General features: G+C 30.8%; 1 protein-coding gene across 1 annotated transcript; it reads left to right on the forward strand.

Annotated features, from left to right (window-relative positions):
- The first annotated feature begins 6,483 nt into the window (after positions 1–6,483).
- LOC115891543 (sodium-coupled monocarboxylate transporter 1-like) lies at positions 6,484–12,310 on the forward strand. Its single transcript, XM_030912031.1, has 12 exons — positions 6,484–6,640; positions 7,240–7,305; positions 7,371–7,422; positions 7,475–7,542; positions 9,128–9,282; positions 9,339–9,479; positions 9,533–9,641; positions 11,250–11,359; positions 11,458–11,641; positions 11,708–11,794; positions 11,853–12,065; positions 12,237–12,310. The coding sequence occupies exons 1-11, from the start codon at positions 6,572–6,574 to the stop codon at positions 12,063–12,065; spliced, it is 1,254 nt and encodes a 417-aa protein (XP_030767891.1). The 5' UTR covers positions 6,484–6,571; the 3' UTR covers positions 12,237–12,310.
- Positions 12,311–15,028: the final 2,718 nt, after the last annotated feature.

Here is a 15,028-nt window from a genome sequence, read left to right on the forward strand (position 1 = left end):
TTCGAAAAATCCGTTTGCCAAAAATAAGCTTTTTAAGTCAAGCAGTTTAAGCAGAATCGTGGTTAAGAAATTACCAAACTTTTTGGAACACCCTGTATGATTTTTTAAAAAATTTCAAAATATGTAAAAAAACCAAATAAATTATGCTTGTCGAAGCGTTTTCCCGAAAGACTGACCGTTTTTTAAATAACAAATATTGTAATATTTGAGGGGCGTTTTCACCCTCTTGGAATTTGAGATTCGAGAAACCCCTCCTGATCGAACCTCTACACCCCACAGTCAATCCGTTTGCCAAAAATCAGCTTTAAACGTCAAGCATTTTAAGCAGAATCATGATTACTCAATGGTCATATTTTATGAAACACCCTGTATAAATTTATAAAAAATCTTAAAATATGTAAAACAACAAAACAAAACATACGTGTTTAAGAGTTTTTCCGAAAAACTCACCGGTTTTTAAATAAAAAATATTTTAATATTTGAGGGATAATTTCACCCCCTTAGAATTCGAGTTTCGAAAAATCCCTTCTTACCGAACTTCTACACCCTAAAGTCAATCTGTTTTCCAAAAATCAGCTTTTTACGTCAAGCGCTTTAAGCAGGATCGTGATTAATCAATGGCCAGATTTTTCGAAACACCCTGTATACATTTTTAAAAAATCTTAAAATATGTAAAAGAACAAAATAAAATATACGTGTTTAAGCGTTTTTTCGGAAACTTGACCGTTTTTTAAATAAAATTATTGTAATATTTGAGGGGTGGTTTCACCCTCTTGGAACTGGAATTTCGAAAAATTCCTTCTTATCGAACCTCTACACCATAGAATCAACCTGTATGCCAAAATTGAGCTTCTTACGTTGAGTAGTTTGAGCAGGATCGTGATTAATCAGTATGTCAGTCACTTAAGGATTTTATATATTAGTATAGATTGCAAAATAATACCTGCATATATGACAACAATATTTGTCCAGATTAACATGTATCATGGATCCGAATATTCTGATAACGTATTTAATTAACATTTTACTTAGTTATATTTTAATCAGACATATCTAGAATACGTCAAGTATGAATATTTCTATTATTTTTTATCTATTTTTATGCATTTTCTGTTGTACACTACTGTGATGAAAAAAGGCGTCAAAGAGGGATGGGGTATGACAATCGATGATAATTTTGGCGAGGTCTATCTCTAGACGTCATTTACTAAACATTGACATAAGACTTGTCAAAAATAAACACTAATTATTGGAAGATTAAAGAAGAATAGAACGTTTTCAGACATACAAATCTATTTTCAATTTTTTTTTCGAGTTTTAAACTACGCCATTTAAAAAAAAATATTTTGCCATAGATAGCTTACATTATTCAAGAAATTATGTTTTTTAACTAAAAACTAAAAAAAATCCAAAAAAAATCAAATTTATAATAAATAAACTTCTTATCGTGTTTCTGGTCTCGAGACTCACCCTGTATAACCAAAAACTTTGTGGGGAAACGTTAAATCGAGAAATTTTATCTGAAAAATATTCTCTTATTATTTCGCACATATTTTTTATTTACATTTTGTATATTAAAATTCACCATTAGATTTTACCATTTTTATCTACTTTATTTAAAAATTTAGGATAAATGAAATAAATAAATAAACCAAAAAAATATGTACATTAAATAAACGAAATTCAAAAAAATTACATATTAAATAATAATTCATACTTGCCTTGAATTGGCTTAAATTAAATCTGCTAGAACGAAGTAACCATTTAAATTAGCGAAAAACGTTTTCATAGTATTTTTAAGGAAATGTTTGTTCTACAATATCTTTTTTGAGAGCCCACAAACGTAATTGGAGCCCCTATTTAAAGTTAAATTGGATAATGTCTCCCTTTTCTATTTCTATTAAGGATCATTTTAACAGTGCCGTGGAAAACTTTTTGATGATATTTGCCGAATAAAAAAGGAAATATATCAAATGTGTTTTAGCGTTGACTTAAAAATAATTTCTGTTGGAAATCAAGCATTGTTTCTGCAAATTTACGTTATTCAATTAAAATCAGAAAAATCAATCCATGGAGAATTTTATTTTATAAATTGACATAAAAAACTATCAATATCTCATCTGTCTATCATATTCTGTAGTTGCTCTGTAAGTATTTTTAACACATAAAAATATTAAGCAATATCGAGCTCATCTTCTAGGCTTGGTTGTTCTTTAGTCAAATTTCTTATCCATTATAATACTACAAAAGATAAAAGACCATAACGTAGTATACTGATACTTCCAAAACCAAAGCAGAAACAGAGATAGGAAAGAGGCATACAACTTATCTTAGATAGAAACTACCGGAAACAAGAAATAGCCGTTTTATGCAATATCCAAGCAGCCTTAAAAGCGATCAACTAAGCAACCACCAATTCGAAATTGGCCAAAGAATGCCTAGAGAAACTGAACAAATTAGGCAAAGAAAATAACATCTCCCTACTCAGAGTGCCAGCCCACCAAGGGATAGAAGGTAATGAAAAAGCAAACGATCTAGCTACAAAAGGAGCAAACACTCTACTAACTGGACCAGAATAACTGTTCTGCTTCCCAAGTGGAAGCCAACTTAAAGCAGAACTGAAGAAGCTGAAAGACTCCATCCGTAACCTGAAATGGGAAGAAGACCATACACAAGAAATTTCTCAGGACTTACGACCGAGAAAAATTAAATATTATCCTTGAATTTATTAAGGACAATCTTCGGATTGCCCAGGAGCTTTTTAACAAGACACTGTCTCCTCAATGAAAAGCTCAGTAGATTGAAGCTAATAATCAATGGTGAATGCAGATTCCGTGGGGAAAATGGAGAAACACTAGACGACAACACCGTGCCCACGAGACGACAACCATTCGTGCGATAAACTTTAGTACGAATAATATAAAAGATGGAGGACTAACCAAGGTAAAGCCTTCTCAGATACTTACTTTTGTTAAAGACCTGGATCTTTTTTTTGTCAAATTCAGTCAGGATTGTATGATGAGTGAGAATAACTCAAAAAAGGAAGCAGGCTGAAAATTAGATCTACCCTCGGATCTGACGATTGAATTTTTTGTCATGTCGTGGACCCCTGGGGTCCGACATTGAGGGATGTACAAGGCCCTTTGAGCAGCCATAAGCTGGTTCTTAGTGCTTTTCTCATTGCAATCTAAAAGTTATATCAGCAAATTACAATATTATATTATGATCCTAGTTTGTTTATGTGATAATCTGATATACAATAATAATACTAGAATTAAATTTGGAATGCAACCCAAATATAAAAGGTGCCATACAAGTAAAAAGTGTGTTAAGTTTCATTTAGAACCTCACAATTAGTGGAATAAATTAGTGGTTTCAATTACACTTTATACTTTTTAGTTTACGATCAATCACAATGTTTAAAAACCACAATTAAAATGAATAGAATATCCTAGTAACAGCTTGCGGTAGTCAGTTGTATCCATAGAGAAAACCTAATTTTCATTCAGAATCTCGCAATTAGTGGAATAAATTAGTGGTTTCAATTACCGTAGAAGTTTGTTCCTTTAATTTCTCTCTTCCTTTAATTTTCAATTGGTAGAAAAAGTTATCACTTTTAACTTTTCCACTAATTATACTTCAAAATTTACGAGAAATGTCATTTTGGCCTTTGATTATCTTCCGTCAAGAGAAATTGTGGTTAGAAATCAAAAGTTGATTGTTTTACAAGCTAAATATTAGGCTTTCTCTATGGATATAACTGACTAACGCAAGCTCTTTGCTAGGATATTCTATTAATTTTAATTGTGTTTTTTAAATATTGTGAATGATCGTAAACTAAAAAGTATAAAGTGTAATTGAAAACATTAATTTATTTCACTCATTGCGAGGTTCTGAATGAAGCTTCATATTGACAAATTAATATTCAGATAGACTTAAACAACAATGACTTAAACAACAAAATCTATATTCTCGGATTTTCAGTACACATGGGTCTATTTTAAGCTTATGTTTGTAAAATCTATACAACATTAATAATTACATCGTAACTTAAATGGTAAATTGCATCTTCTCAACACAACTGCTACTCGTAAGGAATATTGTCCATACTTTTTTAAATAATTATTTTTTTTTCGGTCACGTCAAGGAAACACGGTTGAATAACAACAATTTTACTATCATAATTATGCATAACTATTGCGATTACATTTATCTAATATAATACAGTGTATTTTTCTAGGAAAACTGCACAAAACAATAGTAGTTTTTATAACATCAAGGAAAAAATATTTGTAAATAGATAGGGTGGTACATCTCCATGAGTGATCTCCATGCACTGAGATATTTATGGGAGTACCTTTAATATGAATTGAAGATGGAAAGTAAAACTATTTCTTTGCTGGTTTAATTATTTTTGTAATTTTGTGTTGCAAATAAAGTCATCAACATAACATACAAGTTGATTAAAACAATATTTGTTTGCTATTTTAATTATTTTCTCAGCTGGTGTTAATAACGATACAACAAGAAAATTGTTACATACCGCAACAATATTGACATGACATTTGCTAAAACAAGTTTTCAACAACTCATTTTATTTTTCAACACCAACTCCGCTTATGATGATCATCTGTGACAATTACCTCTATTTTAACACTGTCCCTAAACGGGTTACCTCAATTCATAGTTGAGTTCTTTCATAAATAAACGTAGTTAAGCTTTTTCTATTTTTGAGTTTCAATTAGAATGAAATGAATGTATTAATGAAGGAAGTTATTAATAGTTTTTGTTTTTAGGTAAAATACATAATATGTATTTTTGACTGAACAAGTGTAGCTTTATTGAATATAATTTTATAAGGTGAGTAAAAGAATATTTTATGAAAGAAAAATTAAACTAATATAAATAACTACTATTTTGCTATTTTTCAATAAACATATTAAATTTTGTTGCTATTATGTTTCATTTGATAATTTTTTTTGTACTTCCGTTGTTTTTATAATAATCCACACATTACTTATAGTGTATTTTACTTTATCTCCATTGTCTTTATGGAATTATTCGTCATAAAAACAGAAAAATATAAAATAAAAGTATTTATAATTAGCGTTATTAGACTTGTCATTAGACGATAAGTATTGACTGTACTACAAAAGTATAGCGCCAATATTATTTATTGTGTTTTATGTTTTTACACAATTGAAAAACTATGCTACTTCTCTTCTAGTTTGAGCATCTTCAGACATTATTAAGTAGACACTGAGCTTATGGTACCTTCAAATCTAATCAAATTTAATTTCTTTTAAAAAAGTTAGTAAGAATCAATTTTGGTTTTTTGTTTATATAAATAGAAGCTACTTTAGCTCTTTTTTTCCTGACAAAAATTATTTACGAAGTTGTTTTAGGAAACAACTACAGCTCATGAAAAGTTCCTATATAGAAATATATCTACCATTGTAAATAAACCCAAGATATAAATAAGTCACAAAGCGTATTATTGAATAATTGCTATATTTTTATGAAGGTGATAGAGTTGACAATAAATCCAATTATATCATTAAATTGCTATAGAACATTCTCGAAAAAAGTTTACATTGATAAATAATCGAAATACCTCTTGTGATAAGTCTAAAGTTTTTAGATTTAGGATCTGATTTGATAATTTTATTGAAGGAAATTCAAAAATATTACCGCATACATGCTCCATTGGACCTCTTATAATATACCTCAGTCATCTGTCCAAATTCTTTTATTATTTGTAAAGTATAATTCATTGATCATTAGCCTTATTATCTGCTATTATATTATGATGGTAGATGTGTCCAAGTGCACAAGTTTTTTAATCTCCATTTTCATTTCCTTTATGTCATGTTTGGCAGAGGAGCCTTTTACATTCAAAATGGGAGGTTGAAAAAGGGAGCAGACTATTATCTTCCTTATCCTGAATCTGCTGATGATGATATCCCCATGTCAAATTTAAGTAAGCAATAGAGATGAGCAAAACTGCGATTTTCCAATCGCAGTTGAAACTGCGATTGTGATTTGTAAATCGCTGCGACTGTTTATGTTGATAACTCTTAAATTATTAATTTTAAAAAAATTATACTTAAACCATTAAATTCTACGTAAAAAGGTGCTTTGGAAATGTTTTCATAGAAATACAAAATGTTCCATAGCAAAAAAGTTACAGCGATTTGTTAAAAATGCACATTTTTGAAAAACACCCCCTAACTCGGAAACAGTAACAGATATTGATGTGCGGTTTTCACCATCACGTTTTTGATGAAAATTGAGCTCCAGACACCGATATTAGTTTTCGTCTATCTCCTATAGAAAAGGGTGTTTCCATTTAAAAGCGTCGAATTTGACCCACCCTGTACATAATGAAAAAACATATTAACAACAGAACAAACATATTCTCTCATCTACAGGCATTATGTTTTTTCTATTGTTAATAATACATTGTTTAATTTTGAATAGCTACATAAGTGGAATATCACTTTTGGGTATACCTACAGAAGTTTATGTTTATGGCATTCAATATGGATATATAATCGGAGGATTCTTCATTATGACTATTGTGATGTCAAGCGTTTATCTGCCTGTCTTCCATGGACTAGAACTGACATCAACATATGAGGTAAAATGAAATGATAACAAAAAAAAAACAACAGAAGTTACTACGAAAAAGTTAATTAATATTAATATAAATAATGTAATCATTAATAATAAAGTAACAAACGTATGTATGTAGTTAATTTCATGGTTAGTTTTACTGCTGAAACTATCTATTTTAGTAAATTTAATGGGCTCTGACAGACACATCATGTATGTTATTTTCGTGCACATTTTATTAACAACATATTATTTTAAAATTTGTTACGTTTGCTCATACCTACTGTGACAAAATGGTGTAAAATATTCCGTGTAGAATTAATATATTTATAGCAGATAGAATTGAAAATTTTTGTATTTCGGTGTGATAAATTCAAAAGGCTCATTCAGGAAAGTCTAATAAAACTATTCTGATTTTATTTGATATTAAGTTTTTTTATAATTATAATTAAATTTTAATTAGCATTATCGCATAAGGTGACTTATTTGATAGTAACAGAATAATTGCTATTTATTAACTACTTTAAAATAACAAATATACCTACGCAAAACTTTTATTCGTTGTTTGGTATAGCAACAATTTTTAACTTAATATATTAATATATATTATTTTATTCTTTTTAGTATCACGAACGAAGATTTGATTCCAAGGTTCGTTTCTTTGCTTCAGTACTTTTCGCAATTAGTTCAGTAAGCATCATTATCATTATCTTTAATAAAATGTATTTGATATCAGTTTTTCTTGCTTTGTATAGATTACATGGTTGCCTTTAGTAATATACGTACCTGCTTTGGCATTTAATCAAGGTATAAAATTATATTATAAATTATCTAAGTACTAACTTGAAATTATTTTTAGTAACTGAAATCAATGTTCATCTAATAACACCTGTCGTATGTCTTATATGCATAATTTATACCTCAATGGTTAGTATTATAGTTATATGTATAATGTTTTCAAGATATTTGGACATTAGAATACAAGCTTATTTCAAGTTTCTTAGACATGCTTATTATTGTCAGCAATCTGTGTGTGGAAAAGTCTCATAAACCGTACCGCCTCACACAAAAGTTTAAATTATAACATTTTTAGGGCTAATATTCCACAACATATATAGCAACTAAATAAACTAATTGAACATATTTTTCTCTATCAAAGAATACTTAACGAATGGCGAACAAATACCATTACCTATCCTTACGTTTAAGAAGCACAACATTAAAACTAACAACAAAAATAATACCAAACAAGTTTAATAACATTATATCTCTATCAGATGAGCAACAAGGATTTAGAACGGGTAGATCACGCACTGATGCGGTCTTTGTTATAAGAGAAATTGCAGAGAAATTGATTGAGTACAACAGACCAGCTTAGATGTGTTTCATAGATCTGCAGAAAGCATTTGATCGGGTTCAGTTAGAAGATGTTGTACTTTTACTTTCTGACAGACAAATACCCCATAATTTAATTAAAGTCATAGAAAATATATACAGGGCTAAGAAAACCCAGGCTAAGATCCACGGGAATCTCACTGACTCAATACCTGTAGAGAAAGGCATGCCGACAACGCTGATGTGCTAGTCACAGAAAACGAGGACGACATCCAAAGACTAGTATATCGCTTCAATCTAGTAGCAAAATACTATAATATTATAATCTCTGTATCCAAAACAAAGAGGCAAGATCCATCAGATGCAAGATTGTTGTAGATAAACACAATAATACAGCAAGAAATGAAATTTAAATATCTGGATATAGAGTTATCCGGATATGGCGATATTGAAACAAGGTAAGACAATAAACAATAAAAGCAATGGGAGCAGCTGGATGCCTGAACGACACTATATGGAAAAATAAATACATAGGTGTCGAGGTCAAGTCGAGAATATACAAGGCTGTCGTCAGACCCATAATGACCTACACAGCAGAAAGCAGACCGGATACAGCAAAAACAAAACGGTTCTTGGAAACCGATGAGATGGAAATTCTTGCGTAAAATCACAGGTGGAACGCTTAGATAGAGAACGAAGCGACAACATAAGGCAAACACGCAAGATGGATAACATTAATGAATGGGTATTGAGCAGAAGGCGCGAATAGAATGAAAATATAAGGTGAATGGACGAGGGAAGAATAGTAGGGACAGCTCGAGACAAATCACCACTGGGAAAGAAAAGCACGGGAAGGCCAAGAAAAAGATGGAGCTATAACCTTACCATCGATTGAGACTGTAGGTATGATGTGAAGAATGAACAGGCAATCTGCCTAATATAGAGCAGGAAGAACAAGAAGAAGTTTCTCGCTACTTAAAAAAGATCTTAGATATTACTGAATGTTTTGTTGAGTTTACTAAAAATATATCTACTGGAAGATAAATAATGTCTTGAAAATAGTCCCCCAAAGAATATGTTTTTAAAATTTTTCCCATGTGTCCAAATATCATGAAAACACTGTATATTTATTTACATATAAATATAATTCAAATAATGTTTTAAATGAAAATTTCAGGGTGGAATCAAAGCAGTGGTATGGACTGATGTAATTCAAATTACTTTAATGATATGTGCCCTTCTTCTGGTTGCTATTAAAGGAACATTAGATATAGGTGGAATTACTAATGTAATACAGAGAAATTTACAGACTGGAAGAATTGAGGGTCCTAAGTAAATTTTATTCCATATTGCAGAGTTCAGTGAAACCAATTTTAATTTATTTTTAGTTTCGACATTGACCCTTTAGCAAGACATACCCTGTGGTCTTTAATGATCGGTGGCTTTGCTTACGTAATGCAAGCTGGAGCAGTAAACCAAAATATGGTTCAGAGGTATTTGGCATTACCTACTTTAACGTCAGCAAGAAGGTAATTATAATAACAATGAAGAATTAGGTATCTTTTAATTCACATGGTTTTAGAGCATTATGGTGTTTCTTTGGTGGCATTGTGTTAATAATATTAGTGTGTTGTTATATGGGTTTACTAATATATGCAACTTTTTATAAATGTGATCCTTTAACTACAATGGTAAATATGGTTTTAATAAAGACAATAGTGTATACAAGTTTATTTGTTGTGAAAAATAGCTTTAATCAAAATTAACCCTTTCTCTGCGTTATATAAAATTAAAATTAGTTTAATTTTATATTATTTTTCTTGCCGTATATTCTATTCTAATTTTATCATAAAAGGAAACATATTTTTTACATAGTACAAGTATACTTCAAAGAAGTAACTCAATATTGTATAATAAATTTCAATTAAACGTTAAATTAATGTTTTTACATGAAATACACACAGCCGAACTTAATATGGAACCACTCTTTATTTCTGATTAAACTTTTCGCAAGGAAAAAATTAAGGTTTCTTGTGAGTTTTGTGTTCAGCAGTAAAAGCGACTGTCCGATAATTTTCATTCGATCCAAAAAAAAAATCCTTATGTTTGATTAACAGATGAACAAAGAAGAATGAACAGAATAGAATAATTGCTCTCATTGAACAAGGAATGCTCCAAAAAGACGTACCAGAGATAGTATAGGCGTTACCCAGGGTGTTGTATCGAAAACATCTGCAAGGTACTTGGAATTAGGAACTTTCAAGAACAGGCCCAGATGGTCAAAGAGCCACTGAACAACAAGACCGCTTTGTGTGCTAAATTGCTACAAGAAATCCCAATGTTTCTCATTCAGAGCCACAAAGACAACTTCTGGCAGTTACAGGTGTGAACGTTTCAGTTTAAACCATAAGAAAAAGGCTTCGTGCTCGAGAGTTGTAAGCAGGAGAAAGTTACGAGTCCCACAGTTATCTCGGAAAAATAAAATTGACCGGCTAAATTGGTGCCTTCAACATCAAAACTGGACAATTGAGAATTGGCAAAACATTCTGTTTTCGGATGAGATCAGAATTGGCTTAAGATCAGATGAACATCGAATTCGGATTCTCAGAGCTCCAAGAAGACGAGCGAGAAAGCCTGGGCGAGAGCTCCAGGCCAAATCTGTACCAACATATAAAGAAGGAACTGTTCTGGAATGTTCTTTAGGGTTCTCTTTCCTTGGGGAGTTATTATGATTATGCTGGGAGCAAAAACTCCATTGTTACCACTTCAACAAACTTTAACGAGTCGGAGGTTTAATGATTTAGTGCTAGCATCAATCGTTATAGGCTTTGGAGAGCTGCAATTGGGGATAATTTTACTTAATAAGGACTGAGTTTTATTCATAAACACAAAATGTTCATACGTCTAAAAAATTATAACAAATAGTAAATGATTCCATATAAGTTTGGTTGCGTGACTCGTCTTGGGTACTCTTATATTGATTTTTCGTTTGTACAAGAAGTAGGTAATCTAGAATATACAGTGTTTTTAAGGAATACACTTCAAGCTTTTTTTAATATTTTGATTTTTTGACCACTAATTAGTTTGACACCTTTGATTCTAATAGATAACAAAAATTGTTTAACTTTACTATTTTAATTTATTATTAGTTTGATCTTTGATATTCCTGAAAAATTATTTGAAGCAATTTGTTATAGATTTTTAATTTCAATTTTGGCAGAACTGAGAGGTTCTCATATTAAATAATTACACAATTTTTTAATTGAAATGTATGTTATTCTATAGGCATTATTTTGTAGTTGGTACGTGAAAAGGACCAACTTCTTCCACTACTTGTAATGACAGTTTTTGGAAGTATACCTGGACTTCCTGGAATATGTTTGGCTGGAAATTTTAGTGCTGCTCTAAGGTAATACATGCATTTACAAAAAGTTAACATTATATATAGCTCTTGCATACCTACTTGGAATAGATATTCTGTTTTTTTATCCAAAATATTTTTTCTAGTTCTTTATCTACTGGTTTAAATTCAATGGCTGCAGTAGTACTAGAAGACTTTTACCGTCCATTTTTTCATAAAGATATCAACGAAAAGCACTACAACTTTGTCTTGAAACTTACAGTAATTATTTTCGGAGCAATTTGCGTAGGCTTGGTGTTTGTAGTTGAAAAATTGGGATCGGTATTACAAGTAAGTTTTAAAGTTGGTTTCTTACGGAGAATCCATAAGGTGATCTATTTTTTTTTATTGTTTTAGTTAACAATGAGTATTGGCGCAATTGCCAGTGGACCATCACTGGCATTATTTACAATGGGAATGCTAATTCCATGGATCAATTCAAGAGTACTGTATTTTTTCATGGCATCTTAAAAAAATCAGTTGTTATATAAGTAATTTTTAGGGTGCTCTCTATGGTGGAATATCGTCACTAGTTTTTATGGGATGGTTTTGTTTGCGGACTCAAACGCTGATCGCGTCTGGTGATCTCACCTTTCCAGAAAAACCTGTCACAACTGAAGGTTGTCACTATAGCTTTACTCCGAAGCAATCTTCTTCGGTTAATATGCAGTTTGACCCCTCAGTTAATGTTACCGATGTTTTACACACAGAGTAGGTAAAGCAGCTGGTTTATGAACTATAAAAGAGTTTGAAAACAAAGTCAACATATTTAATTTTGATATTTAGGCATTAAGATTCAGTTTCAGTAATCTATCAAAAGATATATTTATAATAAAAAATAAAATCTCAACCATACTCATATTTCTTATGGTATATTTGTTTTTAGCGAACAATATATGATATACCGTTTGTCTTATTTATGGTACACCCTAATGGGTGGTTTTGTGGCGATATTCGTAGCAATGCTAATTAGCTTTTTGACAAAGCCAAACGACCCGAGAGATGTTGACCCCAAGTTATTGGCGCCGTTTATAAGGAAATGGATAAAACCAAGAGAATACCAAAATGAGCTTGCGGCCAATGAAATTATTTATGCCTATGAACCAACAAGAGTAAGCACTATTTTAGAATATAAAAAACATTATATAAAATATTAAAAAAATGAGTTTAAAGATCAATTCATTAGGCCGTATTCCGATTTTACCTTAATTACGAAACAGTTTCTGAAAAACATTTGTCATTATTGTTATCCTATTGACCAGCGCAGAAAGCAGGTTTTTCTGGTTTACTTATCAACTATATGTGATTCAATCTCTTTTTTGCTGAGATAATTAATTTGAGCTGTGTTGCAATTTTATGGAGAGAGCGCCTACCAAAGTGACGTAGACGTAGCATATGACGCTGCACATACATACATGACAATTATATGGCAATAGCGTTGCATGATTTTTCAGGAAGCGCACATATAAGTGATGTGGCAGTGGCACTGACTTAATTAATATGAACTAAAATTATCCAAAGCGTCGCTATTGGATACACCTCTTTTGCAAAAAGAGACAAAGGAACAGTGGATTTAGTGTTTTTAAGGAACTAAATATCTATTGAATATCCTGAAAGATTTCAAGCATTTTATAGAATGAAAAAAAAACCTTTGATGTGCTAGATATAAAACCCATAATCAGTGATACAAACGTATATTGAAGTCCACATCGTCCTTCATTTTTGTCAAATTTAAGTAACGTGTTGATAGCATGTGGCGAAAAGTGGAACCAGTTCTATTTCTGAAGCAGTGTGATGGCATGTTACAACGACAAATGACAAGTTTCTGACAGTGTTACTTCAGTGTGCGCTGACACACTTCGACGTAACTTGCTAGATGCATGTTACTTGCCAGATCACGTGCCACGTCACATGCTACGTCACTTTGATGGGAGCTCTCACTTAAGAGCTCATTTTGTACATTACCTAATATCCATTGAGAACATAGATCAATAATAAATCATAAAATAAAAATTATATACCTACAGATAATATCGAAATTTAATAAACGTCTATAATTTTGTAAAACTGTTCCGTATTTTACCGGATTTACCTCATATTTATGTACCTTGTTTTACAACAAAACGGAATAGTTCCATTCTTATTTATGTAAAAATGACACAAACTGTTTTCCAGGATCTAATGTATCTATAGTCTGTCAAACCAGCCAAAATTTCGACAGATAACATCCAAAAAATTACAGCAAATACTACTACCACGGCCATATATCCTCTCACAGGACAGACTATACTTACCTACATTAGATTCTAAAATACGTTTTTACCTATAATTTACCCTTGTTTTTACCTATAGAATAAGAAAAAAATTATCTGTTTTAGGGCCAAACAGAAAATAGAAGAAATCTAGAACGGATTAGTAATAATATCGCTTTAGAGAATCAAAATGGTTTAAAATAAATTTTTTGGTATTATTTAGACAATAGTTTTACAATATTATAAAATATATTTTCAGAATATTTTACAATAAATTATTATTTGACTGTTTATGATTAGAATTCCTTTTTGAATGTTCACTGATAACAGAACACATACAGGGTGTCGTTGTTATAATTTTTTATATAGATATGCATATCCTAAAAATATTTTTGTGTACAGGGTGTCCCAAAAAAAGTTATGATAAAGTTTTATTTTTTTTTTAAATTGAACCTCTTTTCTGTAGAGAGTGTCACATTTTGGTTGAAATCATACGGTATCTGCGTTATTAGTAAAGTTAGGAGGATGCAGTTTGCATAAAGCTATCCCACTTTTTTGTCAAACGGAAGATGTTGTAAAAACATTCATAGCCCTCTTCGTTTCTGAGCAATTTGAGACAATCCCCGTATCTCCATTACTGTGTAAGGTATCGAGAAGATGAAAACTGATTCTTGTATAACTTTTTACGTAGAATACAATGCGTAAAAAAATATTTTGAAAATATAAAGTTATGTTGTTTTAAATGGCATACCCTGTATAAATAATATGATCCAGCTTGCTATGAGCTTCTGAAAAATATATACCACTTTACATATTTATTTTCATTATTTACTCCAATAATTAAAGATTTCATTAAAAGATCGATCATTTCTTATTAGTAAAGGCCGTCATTGTTAATGATAAAAGAAACAAAAGAATTATTAAAAGTATACTGCCATTATGTGTTTTGTTTTATTTTGGAAGCCATTAAATATCAAGAGATTAACTTTTAATTGTCATTGAACCACCTACACAATTTTGATATCAAAAAAGAAAAAGTCAATGGCGCACATGTTATATTTTTTAAAAATTTTCCAGTGATAACCCATATTTCCTGATGAATTTATCGACATTTTTTTAGCATTAAAATATGTAGCACTTATGGTAACAGTTACCCTGAAAATTTCCTTCGAATCATTAAAAGTACTTGGAAGAAAATAATAATAAATCGAAAGATTATTACGACCTAAGTTGATATGAAAAATAAATCTTATCTTATTACATACATATGTTTTTTGAAACACCCTGTATATCAGGGAAACTTAACACACCAGTGGCGGCTCGTCAGGTGCAGTAGGTGAAGGGGCACTTCGCCGAAAAAAATACTCAAATTAAAGAAAAAAACTTTACTGCTTAAAATATCAATTTAGTTTAATATATTTACATG

The sequence above is a fragment of the Sitophilus oryzae genome, unplaced genomic scaffold, assembly GCF_002938485.1.
Source record: "Sitophilus oryzae breed Bouriz unplaced genomic scaffold, Soryzae_2.0 scaffold_1184_pilon_pilon, whole genome shotgun sequence".
Taxonomy (NCBI): domain Eukaryota; kingdom Metazoa; phylum Arthropoda; class Insecta; order Coleoptera; family Curculionidae; genus Sitophilus; species Sitophilus oryzae.

Excerpts from the sequence above, each read along its gene's own strand:
- LOC115891543 (XM_030912031.1), top strand. The coding sequence starts at position 6,572 with ATGACTATTGTGATGTCAAGCGTTTATCTGCCTGTCTTCCATGGACTA. Across the intron at positions 7,543-9,127 it reads GCATAATTTATACCTCAATG|GGTGGAATCAAAGCAGTGGT; the intron begins GTTAGTATTATA and ends TGAAAATTTCAG. Across the intron at positions 9,642-11,249 it reads GTGATCCTTTAACTACAATG|TTGGTACGTGAAAAGGACCA; the intron begins GTAAATATGGTT and ends ATTATTTTGTAG.